We start from the raw sequence: 17,965 nt of genomic DNA on the forward strand, positions 1-17,965 counted from the left end.
CTGTCGATCTTCCTAACTAGAATACAAACTCAAAAAAACAGGTACTTTGTCTGGTTCTCCAACGTACTCCTAGGGCCGGTACAGTACTTAGCACTTAGTATGTGGTCCATAAATATTTGTTGAATGAATTAACGAAGAAATCACAGATGCCTCTCGGGGCTTGTAGCCTAAGGTGCTTAAACACAGAGACTGGAGTGGGGGGCAGGAAGTAAAGGTTCTGCAGAGAGGTGGGCAGAAACTTGACGGTGAGTAATGAGAGCGGGGAGGGCTTGCCCATCTGCAGAGATCCCCTAGAGGCCCAAAGGTCAGTGAGGTCGCCGACAGTAACAGGTCCTTGGACGGCGGTTGGGTAAAAGTGGGTGCCGGCCACCTCACAAAGAAACCGCGCGCTGTCTGCGTCCCTGTCCGTGAGACTCCCGGGGACGCAGGGCCTCTTTCATTCCCTTCCACAGCCACCCGGCTCCCCTTTCCAGGCCCTGCGGTCCACTCTCTTCTCGAAACACGCCTCTGATCCATATCCTTCTACAAGAGAGCTGGCCGCTTCCTGCACTCTGCGAATCCCTCACTAAATTATCGAGCAACATAGGAGACTCGGGTGGAGGGAGTCAGTCTTGCACAGCGAAGGCTTAGGTTTTCTGAGCTCGCTGAGACTTGAGATCTTACTGCTCTCGCGAGATTTCCAGAGAGCCGGGCGCCCAGCTCGCGTGCGCGGTTGCCACGACAACCGGGCTGAGCCCGCGCCGGCGGGAAGAAGCCGAGCATCGAGTTTTTTGTTCGCTAGTGTGTGTGTGGGGGGGACTTCAGGAGCGACCCGCCCTGAGTTTCCAGTCTCAGAGACCGCGACCTCTGCTCTGGGCGGTGCCCCTGCCGTCGTGGATTATGGGCCGGATCTCGGGGCTCGTGCCCTCTCGCTTCCTGACGCTCTTGGCCCATCTGGTGGTCGTCATCACTTTATTCTGGTCCCGGGTAAGATGCACGGCTGCTTCCCTCCCACCTCGGCGTGGGCCCCGCCCCGCTCCTCTCCAGGACTGCCCTGCACCTACCCGCTCGGGTGCTGCCCTCCACCGCCCTCCCCAGCAGCCGGCCTCCCTTTCACACTCCTCTTCCTCTCTGTGGCTCCGCAGGACAGCAACATCCAGGCCTGCCTGCCTCTCACGTTCACCCGCGAGGAGTACGAGAAGCAAGACGTTCAGTGAGCTCTTGGGGCGGGTGATCGAAATGAAGCGGTGATAGGAGTGGAGGGGTCTTAGAAGTCCAAAGACCTGAGCCAAACCCCTTTCTCTCTGCAGGTTGTTGGCAGCACTCTCTATCACCCTGGGCCTCTTTGCAGTGGAACTGGCCGGCTTCTTTTCAGGAGTTTCCATGTTCAACAGCACCCAGAGCCTAATCTGTATCCTTTCTGCCCGCGCACCTTTCCTACACGCCCATTTCCATCCGGTCTCCTCTCAGCTACCTAACTAGCCTTTTCTGGCACTGAGGCCTGCCCTGGTGGGCGAACAGAATCTCTCCATTTGAGAGGTCTTCTAAGGTAATGTGGGTCATTGAATACCATCTTCAAACATCTGTTAAACCTCTGCCATTCACAAGGTACTGGAGAACCAGAAATCAGAGTAAGACCGTTTTCTACTGTGAGGATGAAGCAGACACGCAAACATCTGTAATTCTGTGGGTTAGCACTGACCTATAGGAGTGCGTAAGGATAAAAAGCACTAGGGGAACTCAGAAGAGACAGAGGAAGGGAAGAGAGAAGGCTCTTGACACCTGAATCATGGGCCAGGAGGAGCAGGATGGTAGAGGATGATTCCAGCAGAGTGTAGAGGATGATTCCAGCAGAGTGTGTTGAGGCGCTGTGTGCATTTCTCTGTGGCCTGTGGGTAGGTGGGGAGCCTACTGAAGGGTCCTGGCTGTGTTGGGATAACCTGGAGACCCAGCTATGCAGGCTCAGTCTGGCCTCCACTCACATGGCTGTCTTAAAACTCAGGAAGCTGGACTGATCGTTCTGGACCTTGTAGTGTGGTGGGAGCAAGAAATGAACCTAAGCATAGATGTCAGCCACTAACCCCCATCCCCACCCAGGCCTTTTCTGGCCCATCATTACCTGTCCAAGAGGTATTCCTTGACACTGGTGTGTTCCCAAGCCATCGCCGCTCACTGTAGTGCATCAGTGGCCCTATCCTTCTTCATTTTCGAGCGTTGGGAGTGCACCACGTACTGGTACATTTTTGTCTTCTGCAGGTAAGGTAGTACCCAATATTTGGGGATGGGGGAGGAAGGTTTACCCAAAATCTGAAGGTTTTCCCCACGCAGCCCTTTCCCCCAAGCGTGAGACGCCAGATGCTCTCAACATCCTGTAGACTTTTGAAGCCCTTTCCTCCGCTCCCCTCCCCCAGCCCCGCTACACTTTGGGGGTGGAGTCTTTGGTTTGGGGATTTGGGTATTGGAAGGGGCCTTGAATGCACCACCCTGCGCTCAGCTCTGCCCCGTCCCCCCCGCAGCGCCCTCCCAGCGGTCACAGAAATGGCATTATTCGTCGCCGTTTTTGGGTTGAAAAAGAAACCTTTCTGATCACCTCCATGACGGGAACATAGGAACGAAGGCAAGGAGCCGCTCACGGTTCGTGAAAGATGGAAGGAGTAGGCTTCTCAGCGGAAGGAGTAGGCTTCTCAGCCTGAGACTGCATTTGGTAGATGATGTGTGTTGGGATAATTAGCTCCCAAGTCTGGGATTGTTAGCGTTTTATTTAGTGTTTTATAATAAAATACATTTTATAATAAGATCAAGACTTATGATAAAATTTCAGAAGAGAATGAAGATGGTTAAATATTTGGAGAAGCAGAAAACTATTTTTCAGTCTTGCAGACCGTACAGTTATCGCTTTTATTCTGGTTATTACGGTAACGTTCTGCGGCAGGGAATGGGTGGAGATATGTAAATAAAGGGTTCAGCTCGTGAGTGGAGGATTCTGGGAGGAATTGGCTTATCCTTTTTGGGGGAGCCAGCTAGAAAAAAGTAATTAAAAGAAAGGTAGCAATAGAAATGGAAGGGCCTAAACAACTTGGGGGTGGCCGGGTTCAAGAGTTATACACTCACCCTATGTAAGAGCGGAATCTTTTGTACAGAGGAGGACATAGCACATTTATGAAAAGTATCGTTAGGAGGGTTAATCCTGACCTGTTCCTCCTTCGGGAGGGCAGATTGGAACGTGATGATTGGAGTTCGCATGACACGTGATTAGCGTTCTGCGTAATCAGGACCTGCAACATCCTGGTTACTCCTATCTGATACTCCTAACGATCGCTCTTCTTTTTTTTGTCGTACGAGGAGGCAAAGCGCTTGTGTACTAGCGTTTTAGTTTAATAGTATTACTTGTGGTAGATGGGGGTTGTTTTTGTTTTGGGAAACATTGGTTACCTGTGTATTTCAGTTATTTGCTATATGTTTGGTAAGTCTATAATTTTGACTTATTTGGTTGTGTTTTTTCTTTTTTAGCTTCAAATGCTTTTCTGAACAAGGAGTCTTAATGCATATTTCTGGTTTTGTATGAGAGGATAGTGTCTACTTGGTGTCACAAATAGTCTATTTGCCAAGTATTCCACCGGGCCGGGGTTGGACGCACTGATGGTTGTAACCCCCACCCACACATCAGACAAAGCAGTCTTGTGAGGTCAGTAACCCATTCCTACCTATTGGATGACACCTGGAAAGAACATGTTCAAAAAGAAGTAAAACACACGCTATAGGGAATTATGCAAACAGACAAATTGCAAGATCTATAAAGTTCTACCATGTCAGAAGAGGACTTCTGTCAGGGTCATGTTTCTGGCGGGCCGATTCAGTGTTTGTCAGGAGGACTCTCCCTCAGCTTTGCAGCCCTGATGGTAGAACCCAGTTTACTCCAACTAATCCGAGGGCAGCCTAGGAGATGCCTTCTGGCCAAGCCCTTCAGGTGAGGACCCCTGATGCCCCACACATGTATGCATTTCCTCGGTCCTCTGTCCCTTCCCCTGCAGCCCTTCATCCTGAAGATTTATCCAGTATTTGTTAAACACAAAGCACAGTGGTAGGTACTGTGGTTATGGATGTAAATATAACCCATACTTAGCCTCTGCCATCACAGATATTATGACTCATGAAGGAGATAAACTATGTATGTCATTCATACATGAACATATATAAACAATAGTGGTGTATAGTAAAAGTTGTGAATTTAGAAAACAAACATGCATATCATCATACAGGGCTCAATATAGCACCCCACTGCAAATACCTTGCATTGTGAAACATTTGTAACAAATTATGAAAGAGCATCCTCAAAGTATTACTACTAACTATAGTCCATATTTTACATTTGGTGTATTTTCCCCCCAACCCACCCTATTTTTTGTTTGTTCATAAACCATGCAGTTTATTTATAAAATGTCATTGTTTATTTATAAAACGACATTTGGTATAATCACAGAGTTGTGCATTCATCACTTCAATCAATATTAGAGCATTTTCATTACTCAGAAAAACAACAAAAGCCATCAAAACCTGTATGTTAGTGCTACTAATTACAAATTCTATGATGCACTTTCACCATTTCTATTCATTTACAAACAACTTTTTATGAATTCTGCACAGATTAAATAAACTTCAGCTTTCCATTCTTCAACTACATTCTGTTCTCTAGTGACTTATATTCTAGCTATTAACTCCGGTCATAGAATTTTTTCTTTTTTAAAGTAATGACTGTATTTTCTAAGTACAGAAACAAATTTATACAACCAGGGCAGAGGCTGTGGATGATTCGTACTTCCATTTGGGGTGGGGGAAGGGGAGACGACTTTCTTTGGTCTTGTAACATTGAGCCAATCAGTGAATTTGGCTCTCAATCAGAATCAGATGGAATTTAGCATCGTTATCCTTTCTGTTTCTCTCAAGATACTTTTGAACAGCAGCAGCTTTCTTAATTAGATGGTAAAGATCCTCAGGAAGATAAGGGGCAAAGTCCTTCAAACTTAAGAATTCTAAAAATTTTATTGCCTGTCACAAAACATACTCGCGCAGCACCATGTGAGTCTCTTAGTATCACACCAATTTGTGAAGGAATCGGATCCTTGGCCAATTTGTAGAATTGTTCCTTCAAGTCCTCAAATGTCAACTTCAGCCATGTGGGGACGCTGTGGCGATAGGGCAAAGGCAACTGGGACCAGTCCTTCCCAGGAGTGTGCATATGCCCATTATGGCGGTGATCAGGCGGTGCCGGGGGGGGGGGGGGGGGGGGGGGGGGGGGGGGGGGGGGGGAGGTGATAGTTTCGATCAGGAAAGTTGTATCTCTCTGGAGTCTGACTTTCACTGCCAACCCAGTGGTCTGGAGCTGGCCCCTTTTGAAGTTGTTTTTTAGTAACTTTTGGTTAAATATGGCAGTTGTTAAAAATCAAGTTGGGTAAAGTTACAATTAGATAAATTGTATTTTTAAAAAAGAGGTCATAATTGGGGAGTGGGTGTAGCCAGGTGTTGTGCCTGCTTCCCATGTACAAGGTCCTGGGCTCAATCTCTGGTACCTCCTTAAAAAAAAAAAAAAAAAAGTGGTAAATACTCAAAACTCACTACTTCCTAATCATTTTACTATTATTTATGCTCTTGACATTATTTATATTTATTGTATTGGTATGGTGGGGATACTGTATTTCATTCAGTGATGTCAGGTTGGTAGTTTGAAATTGGCCTTGTGGGAGTATTTACACCAAAGAAATTGGCAGATGCTACAAACCAGCTTTACTGACTGTCTAGATTTAAGAAAGTGATGCCAAAAATGTTGACGTAGATTAAATTTAAAAGTGTTATGTCTGTAGTTCTTACATTGTGACTAACACAAAAAAAATGGAAATATTCTCCCAGGATTTGAAAACTATTATCAGATTCAGCAAAGAATATACTTGTGTCATTGAGGAACAAATGAAATTTCAACATACACCCTCATTTTTTCATTTTTGTCTTGTAAATGTAAATAAAAATACCAACCAACACTAATGCTAAAACCACACGTGTAAAAAGATAAAACAAAAACAAAATAATCACATATATGTAGTTGGAATGCAACTCCCTGTGTCCAATGAAGGTTGAATTACAGCCATAGGTTGACTATAGATATAAGAATATGGAATTTACAATGAAGAGTACTGTATATTTTATTATTTGTAAATTTGGTGCTACATATCCTTTATATCAGCAAAATTTATAATAAATGTATGTATGTATGTATGCATTCCTTTTTTCCCAGAGAGTCGGTTGCTAAACATTTTCCAGTACACCCCTGCCCCTACCATTGCAGGAGCTACTCATGGCCAGTGAGTTCCTTGTTCCTAAAGCCAGAGGTCATTTCTCAGGCTGTAGCTTGACCTCTTTGCAGCAGCTATGTTGCTCACTCCCCTCTTTTGGAATCCTTCCTTTTCCTATCTTTGGAACTACATTCTCTTGGTTTACCACCTAGTCTTCTGGATGTTCCTGCTCAGACTCATTCAGTAATTATTCATTGACACAGTGTCAGTTCCTGGAGACAAAATACCCAGTTATCTCCTTGGCTAGCACTTACAATGCTAATGATCACTCCAACTTCTGTCTTCAGTCAAGGAGCTACTGCTGCTCTCTTCTACAAGCCCTAGTCTAGGGCAAAAACCCTGGGAACCAGCTCTGAAGCCAGGCTGCCCAGTTTGGGTGCAGCTCCTCACCTTCCTCACCCAGAGTTAGGCAGTGGGACATTAATCTCTCTGGGCCTTAGTCTCCTTGTCCATACTCCAGGAGCGGCTCCTACAAATGCTTCAGTGTTCTCTCTCTCTCTCTCTTTTAATTAGAGGAGAGTAGATTTACAGGAAAATCACGCAGAAAACGATTATCCATATATCCCCCCATGATAAACACCTTGCGTTAGTGTGGTACATTTGTTACAACTGATAAAATAATTTTATTATACTATTAACTGTAGTTAATTACCTATAGTCCATGGTTTACATTAGGATTCCCTGTTTGTGTTTTACAGGTCTTTTTTTTTTTAATTTTTTATTCTAGTTATATATATATATCCTAAAATTGCCCCCTTTAACCACATTCAAATATATAGTACAGTCCTCTTAATTACATTCACAATGTAATGCTTCCATCACCACTATCCATTATCAAAAGTTTTCCATCATCACAAATAGAAACTCTACCATGTAAGCATTAACTCCCCATTTCCTACCCCCACTCCAGTCCCTGGTAATGAGTATTTAATAGAGTATTTGGACTCTATGAATTTACTTATTTTAATTATTTCATAGCAGTGAGATCATACAAGATTTGTCCTTTTGTGTCTGGCTTATTTCATGCAACATGATAATTTGAAGGTTCATCCATGTTGTCGCATGTATTAGAACTTCATTCCTCTTTACACCTGAATAATCCCTGGTGTGTATATTCCATATTTGGTTTATCCATTCATCAGTTGACAGACACTAGGGTTTCTTCCATCTTTTAGCAATTGTGAATAATGCCACTGTGAATTAAATATATGTTCAAGTTCCTGCTTTCAATTCTTTTGAGTATATACCTACAAGTAGGATTGCTGGGTCATTGCCGTGGGGGTGCCCCTGTGAGGCACGGCACTCCTTGCGCATGGCAGCTCTGCATCGGCCATCCCACCATACCGATTAGGAGGCCCTGGGTATCGAACCCTGCACCCTCCCATATGGTAGGTGGATGCTCTATCAGCTGAGCCACATCCCCTTCCCTTGCCATTTGGATATTAAACCCTTATCGCATATATGGTTTTCAAATAGTTTCTTCCATTCAGTAGTTTGTCTTTTTACTTTCATGATAAAGTCCTTTGATGTACAAAAGATTTAAATTTTGATGAGGTCCATTTATCTAATTTTTCTTTTTTTTTTTTAAGATTTATTTTCTATTTATTTCTCTCCCCTTCCCCCCCCCCCCCCAGTTGACTGCTGTCTGTGTCCATCCCCTACGTGCTCCTCTTTGACCGCTTCCATCCTTATCAGTGGCATGGGGAATCTGCATCTCCCTTCTTGCTGGGTCAGCTCCCCGCATGTGCGGCGCCACTCCTGGGCAGGCTGGGAGGCTCTCCTTACAGGGTGCACTCCCTGCGCTTGGGGCTGCTCAAGGAGGTACAGGGTTTGAACCTTGGACCTCCCAGGTGGTAGGCGGACACCCCAACCATTGGGCCAAGTCCGCTTCCCTAATTTTTCTTTTGTTGCTCATGCTTTGGATATAAAGTCTAGAAACCATTGTCTAACACAAGGTCCCAAAGATGTTTCTCTATGTTTTCTTCTAGGAGTTTTATAGTTCTGGTTCTTATATTTAGGTCTTTGATCCACTTTGAATTAATTTTTGTACATGGTACAAGGTAGGTGTCCATCTTCATTCTTCCAAACCACTCCCAAGATGGCTCCCTTGTCTGTTTGCTCATTGTCAGCTCATTGTTTTTGCTCTGTCTCTGCTCCCTGTTTGTTTATCTTCTTTAGGAGGCACCAGGAACTGAATCTGGAACCTCCCTGTGTGGGAGGCAGGCACTCAACTGCTTGAGCCACATCGGCTTCCCTCTGCCTTCATTCTTTTGCTTATGGACATCCATTTTTCTCAGCATCATTTGTTGAAGAGACTCTACATTCCCTAGTGAGTGGGCTTGGGACCCTTGTCAAAAATCAGTTGGGACGGGAGTGGATGTAGCTCAGTGGTTGAGCACCTGTTTCTCATGAATGAGGTCCTGGGTTCAATCCCTGGTACCTCCTTAAAAAAAAAAATCAATTGGCTATAAATAAATGTGAGAGTTGATTTCTGAACACTTACTTTGACTCCATTGGTCTATACATTTGTTCTTGTGCCAGTACTGTGCTATTTTGATTACCGTGGCTTTGTAATAAGTTTTAAGACCAGGAGGTATGAGATCTCCAACTTCGTTCTTCTTTTTCAGCATGGTTTTGGCTGTTCAGGGCTCCTTACCCTTCCTTAAAATTTGATAATTGACTTTTCCATTTCTGCAAAGAAGGTTATTCGAATTTTGATTGGGATTGTGTTGAATCTGTACATTCCTTTGGGTAGAACTGACATCTTAGCAATATTTAGTCTTGTAATTTAGGTCTTCTTTGATTTCTTTTAGCAATATTTTGTAGTTTTCTGTGTATAGGTCCTTTACAACCTTGATTAAATTTATTCCTAGGTTGTTGTTTTTTTATCTCCCCACCTTGCGACTTTTTTGCATGCTGTCTGCTGTCTGTGTCCATTTTGCTATACATTCTTTTGTGTCTGTATTTTTAAATTTCCCCTCCCGCCTTGCAGCTTGCTTACTGTCTGCTTTCCGTGTCCAATTGCTGTGGGTTCTTCTGTGTTCTTGCTTGTCTCCCATCTTTTGTTGCATCACCTTTGCTGAGTCAGCTGTCTGCGGTGTCTGTGGGCCCGGCGGTGCTCCGTAGCACACGGGCGAGCCCACCTTCACAAGGAGGCCCCAGGACCTGAACCACAGGCCTCCCATATGGTAGAAGGGAGCTCGTCTGATTGAGCCACAGCTGCTTCCCCCTAGATATTTGATTCTTTTAGTTGCCACTGTAAATTGATTTTTTCCCCTGATTTCTTCTTCAGGTTGTTCATGACAACTGTATAGAAAGACTGTACTGATTTTTGCTTTTCGATCCATTCCCTGCAACTTTGCTGAATCCATTTATTGATTCAAGTAGCTTTGTTATAGATTTTTGTTAGGACTTTCTGTACATAGGATCATGTCATCTGAAAACAGGGAACATTTTACTTCTTTCTTTCCAATTGGATGCCTTTTATCTCTTTTTCTTTCCTAATTGCTCTGGCTAGAACTTCCAGTACAATGTTGAATAACAGTGGTGACAGTGAGCATCCTTTTCTTGTTCCTGATCTCACAGGGAAAGCTTTCAGTCTTTCGCCATTTGGTTTTTCATATATGCCCTTGATCTTTCTATTTCCATTCTACTATCTCTTGATCAACACCAGAGGCTTTGCCAATTAGAATCAGAAATAGTTTTTCATTTCATTGTGAAATCAGTGGTATATTAGTCAGACAAAACGGTGCTGATGCCAAATACCAGAAATTGGTTGGTTTTTATAAAGGGTATTTATTTGGGGTAGGAGCTTACAGATACAAGACAATTAAGTGTAAGTTACTTTCCTCACCAAAGTCTATTTTCACAGGTTGGAGCAAGATGGCTGCCAACGTTTGCAAGGGTTCAGGCTTCCTGGGTTCTTCTGGGCTCAGCTCTTCTGTTTGTTCCACAAGGTCAACTGTAGACTCTCAGGCAAACGGCTCTGTCTCTCTCCCTGGGGCTCCAGCTTCAGCATCAAACTCCAACATCAAAAGCCCCCAACTCTGTCCTTTGCCATGCCTTTTATCTGTGAGTCCCCACCCACCAAAGGGTGGGGACTCAACCTCCTACGGGCAGGCACAAGAGGTTTACCTGATTACTTAATCAAGCAAATCTCTAAATCCAATATAATCTAATATGCCCAGAGGAAAAGATCAGTTTACAAACATAATCCAATATTTCTTTTTGGAATTCATCGATAATATCAAACTGCTACAGGTGACTTGTTAATCAGCATAGTGAGTTTTGGCAAAGGGCTCTCGGTGAAATTACTGGTGTTCAAGCTATGAGGCCTGGCGAGAGTATTTTAGAGAGACCCTCCTCACCATTGCACAAACAAAGACTAAGAGTTGAGTGAGGCCTGCAGCCTGCAGCCTGAGGTATGGCCCAGTGTCCAGCCTTTGGATTCGAGGATTTCTGAGCTCCCGATGCTGTCCATGAGGGTAACGACCCTGCCTTTGGGGCAGTGCTGCATCCACCGCAGGTGGAACTTCCCTGCAAGGTTCCCACCTTCCTCAAGCGTAGAGAGCAGGCTGTATGAACTGCTTTGAGTTTGCTTGCTAATTTTCTACAATAAATACCTTGATGTGTGGCTGAACTACCACCCACCTTGATCTTTTTTGCAGGTTACTGATGGCTACCAAAGGAACCAAAGTGGCTCAGGCCCCTTCTTAACAACACTGCACTGGGTCATTGAGAGGCTTCACTGAGATAATCCAGGTGCATGTGTTGGTGGGAGGCGCTGCTACGTGCCAGGCCTGTGGTAACTCTCAGTGCCTTTTCCCTAAGTGGCCTGTAACTCTCCTATCATATCGTGTTGTTTTTGCCTGTTCCACAGCTATCTTTTTTTTACCCCCCTGGTAACAGCACCCCCATTTTTCTTCGGAAAACCCCCATTCTTACACTTCAGGGTTAGGCTGAGGCTGACCCTCCTTCCATCTGTCTTTTGGCTTCAGGGGTGGCCACATAGTTCACGGTGTCCAATAAGAAATCCCATTTTCCTGACCATAGCAATTAGTTCAGGCATAAGCCATGACAACCCAGGTCTGTTGCCAGAACTTTGGGGAAAGAGAAGCCAGGGCACCAAGAAACAAAAACATGGTGTAAGATAAAACGGTTAAAACCATGTAGTACTGGTGCTTGATTTCAGATAGACCAATAGAATTAGGAAATACAATTTAGTAGATGATAAAGATATTTAAAATCAATGGGGAAAGGAGGGGATTAGCCAGTCAGAGGTAGGACAACTGGACTGCCATCTGGGGAAAAATGTGAATTAATACTTCACACAGATATCACCAATAGATCAAATCATACAGTGTATTTTAGTTTGATAGGTTGCTAAAGTGCAATATAACAGAAATGGGGATTTACTTGCTTGCAAGATTACAGATCTGAGGCATGGAAATGTCCAAATTAAGGCTTCTTCAGGCAGTACTTTCTCCCTGAAGACTGGCTACTGGCTACCCTAGACTCCTCCGTCATACGGCAAGGTACACTGTGGCATCTGCTGGTCTCTCCCTTTTCTTCTGGGTTTCGTTACTTCAGCTTCTGGCTTCCTCTGGCTTTCTCTCCCCTTCTGTGGCTTTTCTCTTTGTCTCTCTCTCAATATTCATCCTGTTTATAGAGGACACCAGTAAGACAATTAAGACCCACCCTGGGTCATGATCAAAAGGTCCCACCTACAATAGATTTGCACCCCCAGGAAAGGACCACACAACCAGGCTGGATCTTGATCTTATTACTGGAGTCCTTTAGAAGCAGAATGAAATTCAGAGAGTGAGAAAAGCCATGGGAAGCAAGAAGCTGATGGTCAATGGAACCCAGAAGAGAAGGGAGAGGCCAGGAGAGACTGCCCTGTCCATTGCCCTGTGACAGAGGAGGAGCCCAGGACCAAGGATCCCTGGCAGCGAGAATGCTACAGTCCTTCGGGAGAAAGCATAGCCTGGATGATGCTTTGATTGGACTTTTTCTGGGCCTCACAACCATGAGTCATTAAATTTCCATTGTGTAAGCCAACCCAGCACATGATATTTGCTTGAGCAGCCAAGGAAACTAAAACATCCACTAATGCCCTTATTCTGGTTTGGGATCTAATCCAGGATTTTGCATTGCATTTGGTTGTCTTGTCTCCTTGGGATTTTTCAATCTGAGAAGTTCCTTGGTCTTTTTTTTTTTCCCCATGAATTTTGACTGTTTTGAAAAGAGTGAGTTATTTTGGAGAATGTCCCACAATTCGGTTTTGGCTGTGTTTTCTCATGATTAGTTTGAGGTTATGCATTTTTGTCAAGAATACTAAAGAAGTAGTTTTGTGCCCTCCTTGGGACTTAAAAAAAAAATAGTTTTGAAGTGGGAAAGGCATTTCTAAGCAAAATAACAAAGATGCCATAAAAGAATAACAAAATTATATTATGCAGAAGTGGATGTGGCTCAACAGATAGAGCATCCGCCTACCATACAGGAGGTCCAAGGGTCTGATGCCCAGGGCCTCCTGGCTCATGTGGTGAGCTGGCCCACTTGCAGTGCTCCTGCGTGCAAGGAGTGCCAGCCCACACAGGAATGACCTCACGTGAAGGTGCCCCCCCGCACAAGCAGTGGCCCCTGCGCAAGGAGAGCCACCCCGTGCGAAACCGCAGCCCGCCCAGGAGTGATGCCACACACACGGAGAGCTGACACAGCAAGATAACGCAACAAAAAGAGATCCCCAGTGCCACCTGATGAGAATACAAGCGGACACAAAAGAACACACAGTGAATGGACACAGTGTAGACAAGGGGGGCGGGGTGGAAGAGAAATAAATAAATCTTTTTAAATAAATAAATAAGCTTTTAAAAAATTATATTATGTAGGCATGGCAAAAATGTTACAAACAAAAGTTAAAAGGCACATGGCAAAGTTGGGAAAATATTTGTAATTCAAATTGCAGAGAAAGAGCTAATTTTGACACTCCTAAATCTCCTGTAAATCAATACAAAAAATGCCATTAACCGAATATTTGTACAGATGTTGCACAGAAAAGGAAATACAAACAACTGTGAAGCATATGAAAAGAAGCCTAATCTCCTTCACAATAAGATAGATGTAAAACTAAAACTCTACTGCAAGTCATGTTTAACTTACCAGATTTCTGATGACCAAAAGGTTTAATAGAGTGTAGGAAAGAGTGTGGGTAAGCAGGTGCACCTCTGTACTGCTGGTTGGTGGGAGTAAAAATGGATAAAATTGGTAACACCTCCACAGAAAGCAACTCATTAATATTCATCAATATCATAAACACCCATGCCCTTTGAACCTAGGATTTCCGTGTCTAGGAATTTGTCCTCTATCTTTGAATATATATGAAATGGGAAGGTATAGGTTATTCTTTGCAGCATCGCTTGTACTGGCAAAAGATTGAAAACAACCCAAATGTCTGTCAAGAGGGGACTGGTTTAATTACGGTATCTCCATACAGTAGAAGGCTATGCAGTCGGGAAAAAAGCAAACTTTATGTGCTGTTAAGAGAACAACCTCCAAGATAAATGAAGTGACAGAAGCAAGGTGCAGAGCATCACATACTGTCTGCTTCCATTTGTGAAAAAGAGGGGTAGACTATCGACATGACTGTGTATACGTAGAACATTCCAGGAAGGAGGCACAGGAAACCAGGAGCTCTGGTTACTCGTGGGGAGGATGACTGGGGACCTGGGAGACAGAGCTGAGAGGGGAACTTCTTCCATCCATATGCCCTTTTGGTCTTCCACAGTCTTCAACCATATAAATTGATGATTTTATTTTAGTTTTCATTTATACTGTGGTTATATATATATAGTAACACATATACAACACAGAATTTCCCATTTTAACCACTTTCATGCGTACAGTTCAATGATATTAATTACATTCATAATATCATGCTAACATTACCAAACCTTTTTCCTCAACCCAAACAGAAACTTTGTGCTCATGAAGCAATAACCCTCTGATCTACTTTCTGTCTCTACACATTTGACTATTCTAGGTATTTGACGTGCGTGGAATCATACAATATTTGTCCTTTTTTTTTTTTTTTTTTTTTTTTTGCTACCTCTTGTTTCTTTGTCCGCTTCTGTTGTCGTCAGCGGCAACGGCAGGGAAGTGTGGGCGGCGCCATTCCTAGGCAGGCTGCTCCCTCCTTCGCGCTGGGCGGCTCTCGTCATGGGTGCACTCCTTGCGCGTGGGGCCCCCCCACGCGGGGGACACCCCTGTGTGGCAGGGCACTCCTTGCGCGCATCAGCACTGCGCATGGGCCAGCTCCACACGGGTCAAGGAGGCCCGGGGCTTGAACCGCGGACCTCCCATGTGGTAGACGGACGCCCTAACCACTGGGCCAAGTCCGTTTCCCAATATTTGTCCTTTTGTGTCTGGCTTATTTCGCTCAACATAATGTTTTCAAGGCTCACTCACGTTGTCACATGTATCAGAACTTCATTCCTTTTTACTGCTGAATAATATTCCCCCGAATGGATAGATAACATTGTGTTTATCATTCTCCTGTCGGGCACTTGGGTTGTTTCCACTGTTGGGTTATTGTGAATAATGCTGCTATGAATGTTGGTGTACAACAGCAATTGGTTTTTAAAAACATACAAACTGTAACATTTTTAAAGAATGTGGGCCTGCAGCAGCTGGTGCTTATGATGCTTGTAGGAATGAAGCTAAAGTCCAAGGCAAGTGGAGCTGAGAAATGGAAGAAACAGATACCTAATGACATCATCTGAGCAACTGGATCCTGCTATACCTGAAGCTCATGTTCCAGGTCCACATGAGCCACTAGTTTCTCCTTTTTGGTTTAAATCTGTTTGAGTTGGGCTGCAAGTGACAATTATACCCAACCGGCCACAGAAAAGATCTTGATGTGTTTAATGATTTCTTTTTTTGTGTATCATGGTAGTGCCTGATGTCAGCCCAGTGCCTGGTTTTATAGAATAAATGAGCCCTCATTTAACTAATGAGGAAAGCGAGGCCCAAGGAGAAGGCTATTTGCTTAAAGATGCTGTGCAGTTAGGGAGAGCCGGGACAAGAACTTGAGTCTCCTGGCTGTCAGGCCAACTCAGGTGACTCAATTCAACGAGTGTTAATTGAGCTCCCACCACCTGCCCAGCTCTGAGCTTGGCATGAGATGTGGGGGGAAAATAAGGTTAGGGGCCTCATCAGCCACACTGTCTGCTAGGGGAACCCCCCCCCCCCCCCCCCCCCCCCGCAGAAGAGTTTGGTAACCCCTGTGAATGTCTAATGAAGGGCAAGCTGGAGAATGAGAGATTGGGCCCAGGGGTCCATCTTGTCCTACCCACCCAGAGTGCCAACCTGGGGCAGCCCACTACCCTGCTTCCCAGCGGCCCAAGGCCTGGGCCTGCCTTGTTGCAGTCACAGGTGCCAGCCCCCTGGGAATGTCCCACGCACACCTGCAGGTCCTGCCCAAGCCCATCCACTGCAGGTGCCTGGGATTCTACAGTGAGCCATCCATTTGCCTGCTGCCCTGGGCTCTTTTTTTAAAATTCATTTTTAAATTTTATTTTATTGATACATACTAATAAAGCATAAATCCATCCAAAGAGTGCAATCAGTGGTATTCGGTGTAATCACGTTTGTGCATTCATCACCCCAGCCTGGGGACTTTCTAAAAACACTTCTCACTGAGACCATCCCTCGCTCACCGTTATTATTCATCTGTTCCTGTTACCTTGCTTGGTACTCGTGCAGAAACAATTACACAGATTAAAAAGATGCCAAACTATGTATGTATTGTATACTTTAGAGCAATTTCATTAAAGACATACTATTCTATGTGAGAAGAAAAAACTTGACTAACCAATAAAAAGACCCCATCCGGGCATCTCTCTAAGCCTCTGTTTCCACAAAGGTGAAGTCAAGACAGTACCTCTCTGGGAGGATTATCATGAGGGTTGATTGATCATGGGGAGTCGTTTACAACAAGGCTCACAAGGGCACCGTTCCTAATGGCAAAAAATTGGAAACAACCCGAAAGCTCATCCCTGAGGAAATAAACTGTGTTAAGACTTCCCGGTAAATACTGAGGATTGGCCTCGAGCATGTCTTCTCCCTTAGCCCTCCACCCCCCACCCAATTTAATTTAAGTAACAGGAGAGGAGTGAAAGAGGGTGGTGACAGACTGTGCAGGGCAGAGGCAGTCAGAACTTGATGTCGTAGGTCCTTGCAGGTCCCCACGCCCCAGGCCAGCCAAACCCCGGAGGTGGCGAGAGCCTGTTCCCTCACCTCCCACCCAGGCAGGGAACCACCCCAGTCACACACACCACCCGTCACACACACCACCCCGGACACTCATTTTTGGGGAGACTGACTTGGGGATTCCGGCCCAGACAGAGGACAAGGGAAGGTCTGGAGCTGCAAACAGGAGCCACCACCCTGCTCCACGCCCCTCTCCTGCCATCTCAGCGTGGGCAGGGATGGAGAATGGAGGATATTCTTCTCTTGCGAAACCCAATGGCCCTGGAGAAAGCCAAATGGACATTTGGGGGTCCTCCATAAAAAGGTATCCACTGTCCTGTAGCAAAGCCCAGTAATCAAGGGCAACTTCCCCGCCTCCACACCCAGCTTCTGATCAGCCTCTTCCTAGCTCCCTCTTAAATAGAAACAGATAGACAAGGCTCAGCAGACATCTGAGAAAAGGCTCCAAAATGAGAAAGAGGAAACTCCCATATGGTACAAACAAAAAACAAAAAAACAAAGGAATATGGAAGAAACAAGAGATAGGAACACGGTGGGGGGGGGGGGGACGGACAACTATAATTGCTAAGTGCAAAGCAGTGTGTATAGTGTTAGTATTTGCATTTAAAAACGGAAAAAGAAGTATCTGTGTGTATGCTTAGCTCTGCACCAACAGTTCCCAGAGGATTCAGAAGCCTGAGGAAGGGCTGGGTCCAGGTGGAGTTCCTGGGTAACTTTGAAAAAGGGTTTGCTGGACATTCTTTTGTACCTTATGAATTTTTCAATATGAATGTATTACCCAGATTTAAAATGTAATACTGAATTTAAAAAATATAATTATCCTCAGAGTGATAAGATACTGCATTTTAGAAATGAAAAATAAAATATGATAAAACCTTTTTTTTTTTTTCAGTAAAAGAGTTGGAGGGTATATGTCAGAAAGTACAACTGAAAAACCCGCAAATGTGTTGGTGGGGGTGGCCAAGGGAACTTCAGCTTTATAATTAGCAAAGAGAATACAGTCACATAATCTGTGTAATTGAAAAATTTAGAACCATATACCTGCTAAGGGTTTAATTTCCAGAACTTACAAAGAGCTATTAAAGCAAACAATAAAAAGACTAAGAACCCAAATTAAAAAAGGGGGGAACAGATGTGGCTCAAGTGGTTGGGTGCCTGCTTCCCACCACATACAAGGTCCCAGGTTCATTCCTAGCCCCCCCACCTCGGTACATCAAGGGAAAAAAAAAGGGCAAAGGACTTAAATCATTATTTCTCAGATCTACAAATGGTCAACAGCACATGAAAAGATCTCAGCCAGTCTTTAGGGAAATGCAAATCAAAGCCACAGTGAGATAACACTTCACACCGACTACATGGCTATTATTTTTTAA

At 44.5% G+C, this 17,965-nt stretch overlaps 1 protein-coding gene and 1 non-coding gene across 4 annotated transcripts; both read left to right on the top strand.

Moving 5' to 3' along the window:
- Positions 1-696: 696 nt before the first annotated feature.
- Positions 697-10,303, top strand: TMEM107 (transmembrane protein 107). Of its 3 annotated transcripts, none has more exons than XM_058283517.2 (6): positions 729-966; positions 1,125-1,192; positions 1,290-1,390; positions 2,139-2,235; positions 2,496-2,613; positions 10,195-10,303. In XM_058283517.2, the coding sequence occupies exons 1-5, from the start codon at positions 880-882 to the stop codon at positions 2,563-2,565; spliced, it is 423 nt and encodes a 140-aa protein (XP_058139500.1). In that variant the 5' UTR covers positions 729-879; the 3' UTR covers positions 2,566-2,613; positions 10,195-10,303. The 3 variants fall into 3 exon arrangements, with proteins under 3 accessions (XP_004462484.1, XP_058139500.1, XP_058139499.1); XM_058283516.2 differs by lacking the exon at positions 10,195-10,303 and adding an exon at positions 3,490-3,555; XM_004462427.5 differs by lacking the exon at positions 10,195-10,303 and having other exon boundaries at positions 697-966; positions 2,496-2,776.
- On the top strand, positions 3,149-3,283 carry LOC111765101 (U8 small nucleolar RNA). Its single transcript, XR_002797536.2, has one exon. It is a non-coding gene; the product is annotated as a U8 small nucleolar RNA (small nucleolar RNA).
- Positions 10,304-17,965: the final 7,662 nt, after the last annotated feature.

This window comes from Dasypus novemcinctus, chromosome 21 (genome assembly GCF_030445035.2).
Source record: "Dasypus novemcinctus isolate mDasNov1 chromosome 21, mDasNov1.1.hap2, whole genome shotgun sequence".
Lineage (NCBI taxonomy): Eukaryota > Metazoa > Chordata > Mammalia > Cingulata > Dasypodidae > Dasypus > Dasypus novemcinctus.